This window comes from Melampsora larici-populina (genome assembly GCF_000204055.1).
Source record: "Melampsora larici-populina 98AG31 unplaced genomic scaffold MELLAscaffold_3, whole genome shotgun sequence".
In the NCBI taxonomy this organism is placed as follows: Eukaryota; Fungi; Basidiomycota; class Pucciniomycetes; order Pucciniales; family Melampsoraceae; genus Melampsora; species Melampsora laricis-populina.
The window spans coordinates 1553257-1570353 of NW_006768767.1; the positions used below are offsets into that span (position 1 = coordinate 1553257).

A 17097-nucleotide genomic window follows, 5' to 3' on the forward strand; every position below is an offset into this window, starting at 1 on the left:
TTATGTTGAAAGTCGATTGAGTTATTCGTGAACGGTCATGATTTACCATGAACTATGTTTCACCGCTCCCTAAAGTGAAATCAGTCTCCGGGACCGTACCCAAACGTAGTGTCTAATAAGCCAAGTATATAATTAGTTATCACACGTTCATTCGCTCGTAGAACTCTTGATTCCCAATAATAAATTAAAAAAAATTCTGATTCCAACATTCTTCATCATCATGCCGATTCATTCAAGAATGTGTAAAAATGTGAACAACATCGTAAACCCAGCCCAGCCATTTCATATTTCTGAAACCATTGCTCGTTTGTCTTATACTATTCAACGTGAGATTGTTAGCATTATCGATACGTATTGTAAAGTTCGTGGAGAGGATCGAGTTCATTATATCATCAACTTCACCAATTCACCGTCATTCCCGGGGCTTGTGATAAAACATATGGACCACCAAATGTTTCAACATTTGAAACATCAATTGGCCCTTTCGGTCCCTCAGATCGTCGTGCATTCACTTGAACCGATTCACACCACGTAAGCTATCAAAGTCCCGTTATTTTGAATATTGGAATCTAAAGGACTTATTCTTGTCATTAGTTATGTTTCCTCGAGAAATGGACCCCAATCTTTGTGTAAGTCGTTCTCAAGAGTTAATGTTAATTTCAAAATTAATAGGGACAATTCTCTTCTTGTAGCTGTTACCACTGCAAATCAACACAAACCATCATCAAGTTCCCAGGCGCGGTTTGAAGATAATAAAGAGTTTTTCATTTGTCATGTGTCAATTGAATACCAAAAACGGGGCTCACCTCATGTTTACTTACATATCGTTGCGAGGTCCACCGATAGTGTCTATCCGAATTCGGGTTGATTGTTATGTAGGCATTAAATCAAACTCCGTTAGTGTCAAGGGGATCCTAAAAAACGTTTTTTTATATTATGATTAACTTGTGTGCTCCGATCTTGTGCTCAGGTTGCGAAATTTTGTAAATGAACTTATTACCGACATTGTATGTGTGTTCCCAGAAATCTTGCCGTTGTACAGAGTATCTCATCAAATTGGGTTAGTAGCATGACTCAAATACATAACAAGATTCTGCAAACTTACGCAAGGAATGACTTTGTTTGTTCTTATCAAATCGTGGTGAAGTGCCAGAGACCCGGGTAACAGTGTACATCATTGTGTACATCGCGGTAGAGTTCAACAAATGAAGTCTTTGATCCGATGTTGTATACGTGGGCGTTTGAGATGAGCACTCGGGTTTGGATCTCGGCGTGAAGTATATCTTATTCCCATAATCACCAATGCTTATGGTAGATTTTCGACACAGGCATTGTCATGATTAAGGCAGTTGTATTTGATTCGGGCCATTGTCGCTACTTCACAAATGATTGTGCGCATATGTTACTCCTTGATTACTGATATCCTGAAGTTTCAACTGTGTTGGTGGAGATAGGTCATATTTGGATTTCTTAAATGTTACTCCATTTTTTGACCTTTGGTAACAGAAAGGTTGTGTGTTACCAAAAATCAAGAGATATTACATTTTGTATGGACTTCTAGATTTTTGTTGAATGTTGGATCAATAGTTTTTTGGTTTACGAACAGCTTCAGATTTCCAAGATTGGTGCTATACTACTGACATTAAATTCAGAATTGTATATTGTGATTGCAATAAATAATTGTGCCTCATGAACTTGTATGTAAGTCTTCAGTTTGACTGAGACTTCAAGCTTATCTGATGGCACACGAAGTAGGAGTAATGGAATCAATTACGAGGATTAGATAGCACAGTTTGTATCGAAATATTTGCGTAGGGGTCTGTGGTTAACAGCTGATTGGCAAATTCATTGACCGTGCGGATTGAGAGTTCACTTGCATTTACGAGTTCAAACAATGTTGGAGGGCAAGGGATCATGTTATTTAAATATAAGTATTACCAAGAGAGCAACTCAATGAACAGGCTACCGAAGTAGATTAAATGCAGCGGGATCTAAATAAGGAAACATTGTCCGAACTCGAACCACTCAACAAAATTAAATTTGGCATGTTTTTAAGGTGGATTATATTCAAGAAAAAAATAACAATCTTATTACAATGATTGGTTTAGATGAAACTTCAACAGAATGGTGAATGTTAACTTGTGATGGGTTTGCAAAAGCCTATAAGAAATTCAATTACGAATTTCGTTTGAAAACCTGATTTCAAGTAGTCAAGTCAAGAGTTGTGCTGCTCGAAGTTCGACGCGCAGGACGGGCTCGAGGTCTCTTCTTAGGTGTTGTAGTAGCAGGTCTCTTTTTGGTCACCGGCTCCTCGGCCAAGGGATTACTTGATTCGCTACCGGGAGAATCTGGGGCCACAGGATGATCGGCGGGACCAGATCGAGTGCTCACTATGGAGGTTTGTTCAACAATTGGTGATTTGAAGGGTGCGTTGACTGATTTCGGGGTGAACCTGAAAGTAGAAACAAACAGGAAATTTGGCTTAAGTTTGTCATCAACAGGCAAAAGAAATTGCTTACTTTTTCGGTTTTGAGCGCCCAGATCCGTCGTTAACTTCTTCGGTTTTGATCACTTTGTCTGCGAATTCCCGTTCATCACGATGCCCACAAGTAGTTGAGACGCGATTGGCCTGTGTTGAAGCATTATAAGCGACTTGGAGCGTGCCATAATGATTATAAGCTTACAATTACTATGTAACAGCGAGTCTCCTCGTTAAAGTCCTTGAGGTAACCATGAAAGATGGCCTCACGACCCAATTTGAGAATTCGCGGGATGCCGGAAAGGTATTTGAGAGGGCAAATACGGTATTCCACGTAAAAGGTTGGAGCAGGTTTGATCTGCCAGTTATAATACGATGTCAATATAAAATGTAACATAAAATGGATTTTATGAAGAAATATACTTACGTTTGGGTGGTAATCGGTGTGTTTCACAGTTGCCACAATTGTTTTAGGATCATCTAAGTCGTCTTTATCTTTGAGGTTTCGGCAACAGTCCTCAACAATATTTTGGAGTTTTGTAACAATTCCAAGGCCAGTTACACCAACAGTGTTAATGACCTCACCTTTGAATTCTTCGGCCGGGCCAATCATTGCCTGGTCAGAACCTTCAAAGTAAAGATGATCCATGTGAGTGTTCAATGTGTTTGTCGGAAAAAATAAGCCTCGTAAAAAGTAAAATTTATTTTCGTCAAGTGCCATTGAGGGTGAGCTATAGCCTATAGCTCGAATCTCGTATTGAGTCTCTTCGTCGCGGTCAGCGCCACCGCAATTGATGGATACCACATAACTGTGATAGCCAGATTTTTTACCTAGATCGGATGGAAGCTGTTGGAAGAGATCAAGGTTCAATACTTGGGACAGGTAACAAATGCGGAAGTAGGGTTGCGTACTTTCTTCTTAATCTCAAAGTTCCCCGAGAAATAAACACCATGGCCCGTTGGTTTGTTAAAGTCGGGGTTGGGCATTGTGTGAATCTAAGGTCCAAAATTTAAATGGTATAACAAAGAAGGCAAATCTTGGTCAGTCAAGATATTAATCAAGCAAACAGGAAGCGGGTTGTCGTTTTGGATTGGGATGAGTCCGGAGTGTCTATATATACAATACAATATTGATTTACCAATACGTGATTCGAGACGGTATTAGTCAATGGGGATTGGTAATTAGTTAACTCACAAAACTGAGCGAATATAAAGCAAGAGTCTGTGTCTTTATATACGAATCAAACCACAAATAAATAGATACAAAGATAAATAACGATGAATAAAGACAGAGGACAACAATTGTGTGAAAAAAAACTACTTCATGACGTACTGCTTGTATGAATTACACAAGATTATGATTGTCACCGCTGACATTTCGTTTATCGAGACGTGTTTTGTCTGATCGCCGAAAGGAACGTCTTCTCGTTGTCCAAGCGAGTTCGAAAATGTCAGAGGAAATGGTCAATGAATCGACATGGGGATTTCGTGCGGGTCGATTCACTGCTAAACAAATGATCAGGTATGATAATGTTATTGTATTAGGGGACAACATGTCATCTTGAGTGAAAACAAGGTAAATTGGGGACCTGTGAGTATAGATTCTGAGGCCTTACCAGTTGCGGGGCATTAATTAATTGTGATTGTTGATTCAAGAAGATAACAAATGCAGTCAGTGAAAGCATCAAGCAAGGAGTTGCAAGTAGAAAATCGGACAATGACATGCGATCCACCGATTAATGATAATATGGTGATTATTCGCATTGTCATACATTCGGAGGGTGAGTGCTGGGTAATTCCGTTTGTCAAACTTTTGATAGAAGTCGCTTCTTCGCACAGAGATGTGTATTGTGTAGGCGGCGTCCCTCTAAAGGTAAAAAATTGACTATCGGATTATTCCCAGGTAATTGGTTAGTAATTACCATAGTGAAATACAGGGTGAATGAATATCACAAACTTTTTCAAGAGCTGTCGGATTATCATGTTGCCTCACAGGCATTTGAAAGAGTCTTGATGCTCGGTTGGATACCGCGCGAGGTCTCCCTTTTTCACAATATTTCATTGTTCCGCAATGTCGTCTGAAATTCGAGTGATATGATCGGCAAGCGAATGAGTATTTGATTTGAAGTTTGAAGTTGGCTCGAAATGTAAACGGTGTAATATACGCGATGGCCACCAGTATTGCGTTGAGAGTCGTGATTTCATAGTAGTGTCGGAAAATTTGCGGACTGGACCTCAAACTCCGACGGTATACATTTGGTCATTTCAAATGCGGATACCTGCGCGCATGGTAACCACGGTACATATGGGACCCGATTTCTCGAATCCCATCCACCTTGATTTGTAAAGAGCGGGGCCATTTGGGCCTCATGGGTTGGTAGATGGCAGTTCTTCTTCAATGGGTAAGCTTATATTTTTATTTCCAAGTAAGACTCCAATGACTGTATTTCCACCACCTGTTTACCTTCACAATTAGGTAAGAACATCAATCAAGTTTAACATCGATATGGTTAGATATCACACAGCTAGAAAAACCAAAGAGTGGAAACATGAATCAGTCTAGAGTAGGTGAAATTTGATATTAATTTACAGATTTGTAATGGTACCGCTCGCCACATGAAATCCGATGGTGAAGCGGTAGAATATGTAACAATCACAATTACAACGTGTGACTTTATAGCGCAAGAAATGCCATTTCAACAGAGACAGAATTGGGAGCGGAAAGAAATATGTGAAGACATTTCGTTGACACAAGAAATAGGTCTCGTAAGCAATCTCCAAACGCAACATTATCAGTTTGGGTCAACCACATCATTGGAGCGGAGTTCTTCAGTGTTCAATAAGTTTGCCAGACCCTATAAGAAATATAGGTGTCAGATCAGAACGCAAGGTGTCAGTGAAATTGAGGTGTTGCTTACCATGAGATCTGCGCAAGCTGGCTGGAACATGAAATGGCATTTAACTCCTATTGATTGGAATACTTCCACCAGCTCCTGATCACGAAGTCCAGATCCTTTGGGCGTTGTGAAGACTATGTGTTTTAGTTTTGGAGGAACCGTGATTGAAGCGCGGTCAGTCTGAGCTAAGATGCTTCGCCAATATACGTTCCCGTGCCAATAACTCGTAACCAACACTTCAATTGATTGTAGTAACGGCCATTTTAACCACTGAAGATCAATTTCCAATGGATTCAAGTGGCAGTATTCACTTCGGAGAACCCGGAGTTTAGGAAAGCAAGTGTCGCGGCTGTTGCGTGGGATACGGTCCGGAATAGAAATTATGAACAGAACTTGGAGTATGTCTTGTAATCCTAAGGCTATCGGGGCTATTGGGTCCGGATTAGCCTGTGGGAGTAATTCTAGGCAACTGATTTTTCTTGCAGAAGACTGACATATGTCCTTTGCAGCTTGTAGGTTGTCGAGATCACACGCAAACCAAAAGTGCTCCAAGTCGGGAAGAGAATTGCGCGCCAATTCCATCGCGGATAGGAATGAGAAGTTGAGGGATAAAGACTTTAGTTGCGGAATCCTTTCGAGTAGGAACTTAATTGACTTTGAATCGTGTGGGACCCCTGAGGAGCGGGAACCTGAAATATTGAGAGTATGTAAACCTGTAGCAAGCTGAATGGTGTTTGATAACTCAGGAGTGAATCCAACGCAGTCGATAAACCTAAGTTTTAGTTGGGTTAAGGTGTACCTGCATAAGCTAATAATTGATGCCGCGTTTTGGGGTCGGATAGAAAATGGGTACACTGGTGTTGGAGACGGCAATGGTTGTCCATGTTGGGAAAGAGGCATCGGATGTTGGACTCCATCCAGGCAGAGTCGTTGTAATTTTGGAAAGCCAGGAGTCAGGTATGATGTTTTCCAAATGCCTGCAAGACTGCTGGCCATGTTATCGCGAGGTAGGCGCAAATTTTTGAAAACAGAGTCGAGAATGACAATGTCCCAGGCTTTGCTTAATAAACGCAACTGAAGCAGACGGGTAACTTGCGTATGATGTAGGAATGAAGTGTCGGTACAGTTTGTGGGGTCAGCAGATATAATGGGGCTTTGATTAATTATGTTTTCAACGATTAATCGGACGACTTCAACTGGTAATTGTTCGGTTTCAAAGGGATGGGGGAATGTCAATGAGGTCATGCACATTTTGGAAGTAAATGGCATGGTATGAAGTACCAGAAGTCGGTTTAGGGACGTCACTTTATAATGAAATGAAGGGGTGGTCATTCGTCGTACCTAGCTGTCTGACCCCAATGCCTATGCCTTCAATGACAGAAATCGCCGCCAATGTGAATGGATAGTTTGTGTCAATCGATCCGGTGGAAATCAACATGGTAATTGTCAATTTTTGGGCTTTCAGGAGCAAGCAAGCATGCTCGTGAAAGATCTCTGCCCAAATGAGCAACATGGTGACATGTGTAACGGTTAGTCGTGTCGTAATATAAGTTTTTCAGGCCTCGCGATCGTTGATGTGGTCAAATGTTTTCGGTCTCGTAATCTTTGATGTGGTGTTTTCTTGGTCTCGACGCCCGGGAGACAGTGCAGAAAGTAAATACCAAACTTTAGAGGATGGGACCGGTTGTAATTGGAGTGTAGTGGGGGCCAAAAGTTGCAAGACCGGAGTGGAGGGGTATACATCAGCTTGCTTGACGGTGATTGAAAGATGGAGAGGAAACTTGGTGGGTGATTGGTGAGGGGGGTTGTAGGTACTTAGGGTGTTAGGCCTTATGGTTTAATCCGGTTTCGCCGAGAAACCAGGTTGTGCCTTTAGAGTTATGATTGATAGAATCATGTCATAACCGTTTACCTTAGGAAAGGGACCTACAAAGTCTAGACTGATATGTTCCAGCGGCGCATGTGGCACGGGAGTTGCTTGTAGTCTGCCGGAAGTGAGTTGTGTTCTAGCTTTGTTGCGTTGACAACTGTCACAGTTCGCTACAAATTGCTGCACATCTTTCGTCATACCCGGCCAGAAGAATTCAGAGCAAAGCTGTTCAATTGTTTTTGCCAATCCTAAATGACCCAGAGCGGAGTGTGTCCTTGATATGAGGCCAAGACGTAAAGTCTTAACTTCCAGAACAACGAGGCGTCCATCAAGGTAGAGTAGGTCCCCAATTTGTCGTGTGTCTTCCCGCAGAGGTAGGGTGAGCAGAAGTTTTGAGCAAAATGCATCCTTTTTATACCCTTCCGTGATGGCGTATCGAGTTTCATCATCCAGACTGGCTTTGATTTCGATTGCCGCAACATCCTCCCTTCTCGAGAGCGCGTCGGCCACCGAGTTGTCCTCACCCTTGAGGTACTTGAAGTTTAGATCAAAGTCGGCCAACGTTTCGAGCCATCTGGCTTGACGACGACTGAGATTACGTTGTTTCAATAAGTGTACTAAGCTGTGGTGGTCTGACATCACGTTGATTTTTAAACCAAGCAGTAGCAATTTCCATTTCTGCAAAGCATTGATCACCGCAAGCAGTTCCTGCTCATGCACGGGATAATTCCTTTCCGCCGGTGACATGGTCCTGCTTTCGTAAGCAATTGGAAACGAGGTTTCCCAGTCTTTGCCTTGAAAAAGAGCGGCGCCCAGGCCATGTCCGCTAGCATCCGAGAAAAGCCAGACAGGGTCTTCAGAATTGTAGTCTATCTTCTTCAGCACTGGAAGAGTGGTGATCAATCTCTTAATGTTTTCGAACGCTACGTCTTCAGCTTTACCCCAGCAGAACTCCGATGGTTTTCGTTTTGAGCTAGTTAGCGGGGATAAGGTTGCCACATATTGTCCTAAGCCATCGACAAACTTCTTCAACCATTGAACTGTGCCTAAAAACGAGTTTAAAGTCTTAGCTGACCGAGGAGTCTTCCATGACGTGATTTTATCTACCTGTCCGTTATCTGCACTAATACCATCCTCACTAATCTCGTGTCCTAAAAATGTGATCTTCTTTCGAAATAACTTGCTTTTCTTCGAAGAGCAGTACAGGTTGTTGGCTTTCAATCGATTCAAAACCTCCCTGAGATGTTTTTCATGTTCTTCCACTGAATCGGAAAAAATTACGATATCATCAATGTAAACAACGCAGATTTTTCCTATCAGGTCCCCCAATGCTTCTTCACAACGTGCTTGGTGAGTGGCAGGAGCATTACAGAGGCCCATGGGCATTACTACCCATTCGTACATTCCCCAAGGAGTCTTCACGGCGGTGAGAGGAATGTCTTCTGGTCGCATGCGAGTTTGAAAAAAACTATTGATCTGGTCAACTATTGAATAGACTTTACCCGTTGCTGCCAGTCTCACAGCTTCCTCAGGGTTAGGAAGCGGTGAGCGGTCCTTGACTGTAACCTTGTTCAGCTCTTGGTAATCACAGACCCATTGCGGGTCTGCCATAGGATCTTTTTTGGGAATAATCAGTGAGGGAGATCCGTACTGACTGCTTGAACGTCGAATACGACCAGCTTTCAAGTGGGCATCTATGAGTCGACACCAAGCTCCTAAGTGCTTCACCGGGTAACCATACTGTTTACCGTTGATAGTGGCATTGGGGTTTGTTAACACAATTTTATGACAAACAGTTGAAGATTTGTGTTGGTCTGTGGGAGGGAAAAAATCGTCCTCCCCTTCCGCGACTGCGGGCAATTCATCAGGGAATAAAGATTTAAATTCTTCAAACATTTCAGTTTCCTTCAAAGACATCAATCTTGCTCTCTCAATCTTTTTCAAATTTTCCGTAACACACGCTAATAATGCTTTCTCCGGCACACCTCGAAGGTCCAAGTTCAAACAATCATGAGATTTATTGCATTCCACATATTCCATTTTCTTTTGTTTCCTAAATTCACGGTCATAGAGCATTAACCCGGACTTGTTGTGTAAGATACAACGTCTATGTACTGATATGTCTATCTTGTGCATTTTCAAGAAAGGCGTCCCACAGATCATGTCGTAACCTCCGTTTAACTTTGCAATTTTGAAAAAATTTGCACCGAACTTGAGTTTTGGTTCCTTCGAATCCAGATTGGCAAACACAAAATGAGTAAGTTGTTTCTCAGGCCCCTCTGATGCAAGAGCTAGACCCACAGTTACTGGCCTAACCAGAGGACGTTGCGGGATTCGCGCCTTCTGCGCCAGGTCCTCGTCCATTAGATTTGTTTTGCAGGCTGAATCAAACAAAGCCCCAATGGGAACACCGTTACACACAAGATCAACAATTATTGAGGGCTCTCTGTCATCAGAAACGCACCTCTCTTGTTTCTCTTCCTCCATACAGGCAACTAAAACTCTATCCGCCTCCGTGTAGCGTTCCAACTCCTCAGCTGACAATTCAGGCATCTCCGTAAAAGCAGTGACTCTGGTTGTTGTTGATGTGTTGCCATTCACAGGTCGGCCGGCTGGTTTTTGTGTAGGAGCTCCTGGTGGTGGTCGCGAATCGATGTGTGTCGGACGCGGACCTGCATTGAACTGATCGGGTGGTGGTACACTAATAAATGCATTCGAAGAATCCGTGCAGTTGGGATTGTTACACTTCTTCTTGCAAGTTGTACACAGTCCAACGTGCTTCATCCATTGTTTATAACGCCACGTGTTCTCAGCACGTTCCTCTGGTGATCGAGCGAAAGACCGGTTCGTATTTGTGCTTTGATTGTTTGAGTTATTGCCGGCTGCTGCATATTGAGGTGCATTAGGTGCTAGGCCACACGGTTTGCCTTCTTTAATTTGTCCGCCATCCACCAGTACCCTCCAAATGGCCTTGGCACGAGAAATGAAGTAAATCATGTTGAAATTTTCAACTTGCAACAGTCTGTCCTTGCGAGCTACGCTATCAAACAACGGTGGTGCTCCCCAGCAGATGTATTGAGCAAGTTCCTTCTGAGAGATCCGAGAAAACTTCAAAATTGTACGATGTAAGCTTTGGGCACGTTCGATGTAAGAGTCAAAGCTTTCGGACGGTTTCATCGTGAGTTTTCGCAACTGCTGTTCGATGTCCGATATCCAGTCCTCCGGTAATGTTCCAATTGCAAATAATTCCATCACTTCCTTCCAAGACTTCCCCTCTAGCTCAGTTTTAGCAGATTGGAACCACGCCGAGGCTTGTTGATCAATGAGTAAGGATCCCAAAAGCTTGAGGCGCTCTCGATTGTTACGAAGATCCTTCACATCAAAGAATTGTTCCACTAGCCACTGCCAGTGAAATAAAGCGGCTGGCTTCCCATACGGTCCGTTAAACTTCGGCGCCTCTGCCAAACGAATCTTGCTCGCAGTTATCATAGCACTTGAATCGTCACTTTTGTACCCAGTTGTCTTGTTAACCAGTCGAGGCAAAGGCGCGGTACAAGCCGATGGTGGTGGTGGCAATGCTGGAGAAGTCGGAGAAAGTGGTGGTAGCACAACTGGTGCAGTTTGAGTCGGTACCCAGTGCACTGCTGGAGTCGATTGCGCCCAAGGATAAGTCCACGGCATCGCGGTCCGAGACATTGGTACGTTTTGTTCTACCGACTCTGAAACATAAGTCGGAGGTGGTGGTGCCGTTAAACCTGAAGGTCGTGACGCGTAGTTGATCGGTGGTGGGGTTATTACGTCGACAGGGTTTGTAGGTTGTTGGCGACCTGCTGGCGAAGGTGAAACCGGCTCTTGTTCCATGAACAAGGCATAAGGATTATTCGATCTGGATGACTGAAAACTTTGGTCCCCAGGTGGCTCGTGGGTTGCTTGCCGTTCCTGAGCTAAGTCGTGCACCATCGATTCAAGGTTGTCGATCCGGTCACATCGCCTCTCCAGGAACTCGTTACGCTCCTCTGCTTCCTTCAGTTGAAGTTTCAAAGACTCAAGCTGGTCTTCCACCGAGGTAATAACCGTGGAAGCCTTCCCCTTCTGAGCCGACAACGAGGGTTCCGCCATTTTCTTATGGGCGGTTGGCTGAGGCGTATGAATAAACGCTCCTGGCAGTCGTGGCGTCGCTAGGTTGTCGGATTTCTTTGTCCGTGTGTCTCCCTCTTCTAATAGGTGATTGAAGAAGCGTTGGACTATCTGTTTATCACTGGCTTTCAAGATTTCAGTTTCAGGGATTGGCCACGGTTGAGTCGGCGTACTAAAGGGTTTTGTCTCTTCTACAACGTGAAGTGGTTGGCTGGCTGATAAAACTTTGTATTCAGATACTGGAGTTTCGGGCACTTCCTCACGCCAATTGAAGCGAGGAGGAACAGGCGGCGGTGGGCTGCGTATTGGCGAAATTAGGTTTTGACTTTGTCTAGGTCGGCGGAGTAACGCTTCGGGATTATCAGAATAATTATTCGGAAGGTTTCGACGATCTGACATCCGAAACTAGCCAATAGTGATCACTCGAAGGGCGGCAGCAGCAGTGTTGACAGCAGAGGTTCTTCTTAATTGAACTCAGTCGGAGCAGCGGTATATCAGGAATTCAAAGTTGACAGGAATGAAAGCAAAAAAATTTTGAAGACGGAATAAGGTATAGGTAAAAAAAGTGTAAGGCTCAGATGCGTGAGAGCCTTCACTAGTCACAAAAGGTAGCTCGAGAAGCCCAAAACTACCTATAAAACCCGTCAATCTATATTCCAAAGATAACCTGGCTCCAAGTGGAGAGTTCTCCTCCTATCAGCAACCTAATCTAACCAAAGTACAATAGATGAGAAAAGAGATAACAAGATAAAGAAAGGCTCACCTGGCTCCAAGTGGAGAGTTCTCCTGAGGAAAGGGAACTCTGGAGCCAGGGCACTGAATACAAGTAATACTACTAGCTACTGTCTAAACCCATACAACTATGTGTTCTGCGCTACCTGTAAGGGTACGCCCTTACAATTGCCTTTCAGATAGGCAACACCACCGCCAACATAGATGCCTCGGATTGTTCAAACCAAGACATCAATGTTGGCTGTGCACATCTGGTCACAGAATGGGACATCATGGTGCTACATTTCCTTTGCAGCAGTGGACAACAAGGAAGAATTACTGACCCAGGTTAACTCAATTGCCACAGTGGAATTGGATCATCCAGTCCTCCAAGAACAATGCCCTTACCAAATGCGGGGGATTGTCATTCCAGCCAATGGCCAATGTGGTTATGTGTGTTTAAAGAGCAGCAGATTTGATAGTGTTGGTTAGTGGAAAACAATTCCCAACAGCTGTTATATCAATCACCACAGAATACACTCACCAACCATTGGGAGTCAAAGCTCACATGGAAGTAATCTAAATAACACTGCCACTGTTGCACATCAATATTGATACCAGTGACACTGTGGGACCGAGCTGAATGATGATTTGTCAGTAAGTATTCAAGCTCAAATTATTGACGCTTTGACACAGGCAAAGTTAACAATCACATCACAATTCAAAGTGTCCCAATTGTTGCTGGCAGCAAGTGCACCGGTGCTACTCTGGTGCAAGATCTGCTGTTTTGTGTTGGAGGCCCTGTACCCCCATTCTGGAAGGGTTGCAGTTCAACATCATTCAAGGAACACAAATGTACAATTGTGATTAGCAAGTTTGAAGTCCAGCCCAATGGCATGGTCAATAGAGTGTTGACTTGCGGGGTTGGAGATATTGTTGATTGGGGCAGACATGAATGAGGTGGAGGAGTCTTGGTGATAAGAGCGTTGGAAGTGTTGCACACTTGCTCTGCATGTGTGGTCAGCATCAACATTGATTAGATTTAGAACTCATTACCAGCATAGTTCTTTTGATTGGTGGATCAAATTTGATATTTGAGACCACTTATTTGTTGGACACAAGGATTACTTCCTCCATGAATATGAATGCATTTGATTTTGGGAAATCTATCATTTTGAGGGATGATGTGGTGGGGACAAGGCCATCATCAATAATTGAGAAATTAGGGTGGGCAAGTTGATAATTGTTTGGCCACTTGATGCCAACTGACCCTCTTCTTGACCAGGTGACCAAGATCCAGCTGAATCACTCCAAGTCTGGAACAAGACACAACAATAGACTACAAGGAATTCCAGCCAGGGAGTGCTCTTGAATGTGGCAAAAAAAGCACAGGAGCAGTTTGATATTTTAAGCATGGGATTGGGGAGTAGAAGAAGAGCTGTGGTACATAAAGAGGAACTTGGTACAGCACATGTGGAAGCTCAATGTTTAGCATGTTAATGATTTTTATGCAATGTGCCAGAGGGGGTGAGCACTTTTCTGTTACAATTGCTCAACACCTGGTTGGGTGTTGCAGTCTGCAATGACTCCTGAGTGCATCTCAAATGTGTGTGTTGTTCTACTATGCTTGAAGCACCCGCAATTATGGCTTTAATTGAGGCTTTATTGAATTTTAACCCTAAAGCCTGTTCAAAATTCACAACATTGAATCTTTAAGCAAGCTTTAGTTAAAAAATCTTCAAGCTGGGTTAAATTTAACCCTGCCTAGATATTTTCTTTGAAAATCTGTGCCCACCGAATCACAACACCGCACCCATCCCTTCTACATATACACCCACCTGTGATCTCCCTCCTCATCACTCAACTCACTTTTCCACACACTCAACTCGTTCTTTGCTTCAGATGGATCATGACGTCGACCAAATCCCTGCCAACCCAAGTGAAAGAACTGCTGCAAGGCAACATGGGAAAAAGTGGACAGTGCCTGAAGATGAACAGCTAGCAATGTCGTGGATTTCTATAAGCAAAGATCCACAATACGCAAACCAGCAATCCGGGACTGACTTCTACATCAAAGTGGCCAATGACTTTGCTTTGGCATTACCCAATGTAAAGCCGGTTTGTACAGGAGAACAACTAAGGAACCAGTACATACCTTTCACGTTTTATTTTTATTGTTAATTTTTGTCTTCATAGTCAAAATGAACCAATCATCGATTTTTTACATTCTTGACATTCACATTTGATCATAGCTGGAAACCAATCAACACATCAACTCTGAAGTTCTCAGCAACCTATGGGTCAATTCAACGTAACCCACCAAGTTGAACTGCTCCTTCCGATTACATGAATATTGCCAAGAAGGAGTTTTCAAATCAAACAAACAATAATTTCAAGCACAAGGCTTTGTGGCAAATCCTTTGATATGCTCCCAAATGGACAAAAGCTGCCATTCCAATCAGAAGAGCTTCAACTACTGCTAGTGTCTCAGGAGTTAGCTCACCTCAAACTGCTGAATCAACTGCCCCTGCGGAATCTATCAATTTGCTTGAACGGCCGGTTGGTCAGAAGAAATCAAAACATCAACACGCCAATCACAATATTGAGTCTGAACGTAACTAAGCGCTCAAACGTGCCACCAAAATTCAGGAGCAAAAAGCCATTGTAATGGAGAAAGGACACAAACTTGCTGAACGTGCTCTGGAAATTCAGGAAGAAGCTAAAAACCTGAACACACTATTGAATTCACCTGAATCATGTCCAGATGATGAATCAAGAGAAATCCTCAGATTAATGAAAGCAAAATTAATGAAGAAGTACAGGAAGGAAGAAGTAGATGATGAAATCAATTAATTATCTTTATTGTGTTGGTTTGTTGTCTCAAACTTGTGCAGAATTGATTTTCATTTTTCATTTTTATTCCCTCAATCTTGTTAGCTTAAAAAAGCAGTGATAGTGATCAAGAAATCATATGTTATCTTGTTGATTAGTAGGCTCAATTTCACCAATCACAATAGCTTGTATGCTCAGCTTCAACTTAGATTTCATCAATTACAATGATTCAAAAAGAGAAATGGTAGTGATTATGACACAATATTTTATCTTGTTGAATCTTTTCCTCAAACTTGTTCAGACTCAGTTTCTATTTTATATACACATTGAGAACACCTTAGAAGATGTAATGGAAGATGATTGAAATGAATATTTTGAAACTTATCTTTCAACAACTAATTCCCCCCAGTGCCTCTTTTCATCCACATCGAGATTTTGAGATCTTGCATTAATTGTAAGTGTTGATCTCGGTTTCTTAGCTCAGCATTCACTTTGAAGTATTGAGCAAGAGTGTATTTGAGATGAGGATTGAGGCGATTTGCATGTATCTCAGGATTGTGTTGTGATTGATAGTCTATGATAGCCTGATCCTTTTTGCTGTGGTCTTCAACAACCATGTTGTGGATTATGGTACAACATAAGATTATGTTTGTCATGTCCATTATACTCAAAAGGCGACATGGTGATGTGAGTGTATGCCAGCGTGCTTGAAGAACACCAAATGCACACTCAATATCTTTTCAAAGAGCTTCCTGCAACATCAAAAAATAACTACTTGCTTCATCACCTGGCCTATGAATTGACTTGATGAGGACAGGCCATAGAGGGTAAATCCCGTCAGCGAGGTAATATCCTCAAGTGGATTGATGTCCATTGAACTTGAAATGAATTTGGTCTTCAGAACCTGTGAGTTTCAATACAAACAAAAGACCAAAATCAAAAATCAACCGAGTTTCTCTCTTGAATGGTGTCAAAGAGAAACTGACCGTTGATGAAAGCATCAAAAAGTGGGCTGTTTTGTAAGACATTAATGTCATTGAGAGCACCTGGCGTACCAAAGAAAGCATGCCAGATACACAGGATCTTTGAGGCAACTGCCTCAAGAACCACTGATGTATCTTTGTCTTTTCCATCAAACTGACCCGCCCACACTTGAGGACAGTTGTTCCACAGCCAGTGCATACCATCAATGCTCCCTTTGCAGCCTGGAAAACCCCGCATTTCATTCTCCTTTAGTATTATCTCAAGTTTGTCGGGATTTGGGGGTCTTGGGTATTCTTTGTACTTGTTGACTGCATCACTGGAAATTCCATAGGCTAGCTGTCGTACTGCAGCCGTCATCTTTTGGTATGTTGAAAGACCGAGTTTCTTGCAACAACCCTATGTAAGTAAATCAACAGAAATAAACTTGGATCAACATGATCAAACCATGAACATGGAAGTTGAATGCTCACGCGATGTTGTATCCAATAAACATTGTGCTCCTGTAGATCAGCAGCCATCTTGCGAAGGAGCTCAGGACTCATTCGAAACCTCCTCTCAAAGTAAGCACAAGGATATAGCGGTGATTCTTTGAAATAGTCACGATGTAGACACTGATCAGCAGCAATCCAGTAACGTTCAATGACTGTCCGTTTGTTGAGTCTGTTCATTTCTTCTGGTTGAACAAAGAAGAACATATGCATCTCATCATAATCTTCATCTTCTTCTTGTTGAAGGAGATCCAAGTGCTGTTGAGTTATATCATCCATGTTGCTAATAAAAAGAGTTGCAATAATGTGGAATTTGGGTGCGACACAATAAAAAGAAAAGTTTGGTTTGACTCCAGTCTAGAGCCAACCCACTGTGGACCCAGGCTTTTAGTGTGGGTTAATTTTAAATAATACAACTTTAGTGCCAACGACTGTGGGACTTGTGGTTAAATTTGTTAACCCCAGCTAAAGAATCTTTAATTTTTTTAAATAACTCCAATTTTAACGCCAACGATTGCGGGTGCTCTGAGTACTCAGAATGTGTGGCAAGTTCCAAAACTATTGCACTCACAATATAAAGTCTAGGGAAACTCCAGGTATTGTGCATTTGTGGTCCAAAGGGTTCATAGTGGTCAGAGTAGTAGGGAAAAGGACTTAGACAGGTCAACTCACACAAGTTGCAAAAACCCAACTGAAGCA

At 42.6% G+C, this 17097-nt stretch overlaps 2 protein-coding genes across 2 annotated transcripts; both read right to left on the bottom strand.

Moving 5' to 3' along the window:
* Positions 1–2202: 2202 nt before the first annotated feature.
* On the bottom strand, positions 2203–3466 carry MELLADRAFT_90913 (uncharacterized protein; the record flags this gene model as incomplete). The annotated part of the gene is made up of 5 exons (XM_007405272.1): positions 2203–2452; positions 2520–2629; positions 2685–2837; positions 2907–3326; positions 3392–3466. 5 exons carry the CDS (start codon positions 3464–3466, stop codon positions 2203–2205), a joined length of 1008 nt encoding a protein of 335 aa, XP_007405334.1.
* A 1805-nt stretch (positions 3467–5271) lies between these two features.
* Positions 5272–6627, bottom strand: MELLADRAFT_102354 (uncharacterized protein; the record flags this gene model as incomplete). Its single annotated transcript, XM_007405271.1, has 2 exons — positions 5272–5334; positions 5398–6627. The coding sequence occupies 2 exons, from the start codon at positions 6625–6627 to the stop codon at positions 5272–5274; spliced, it is 1293 nt and encodes a 430-aa protein (XP_007405333.1).
* Positions 6628–17097: the final 10470 nt, after the last annotated feature.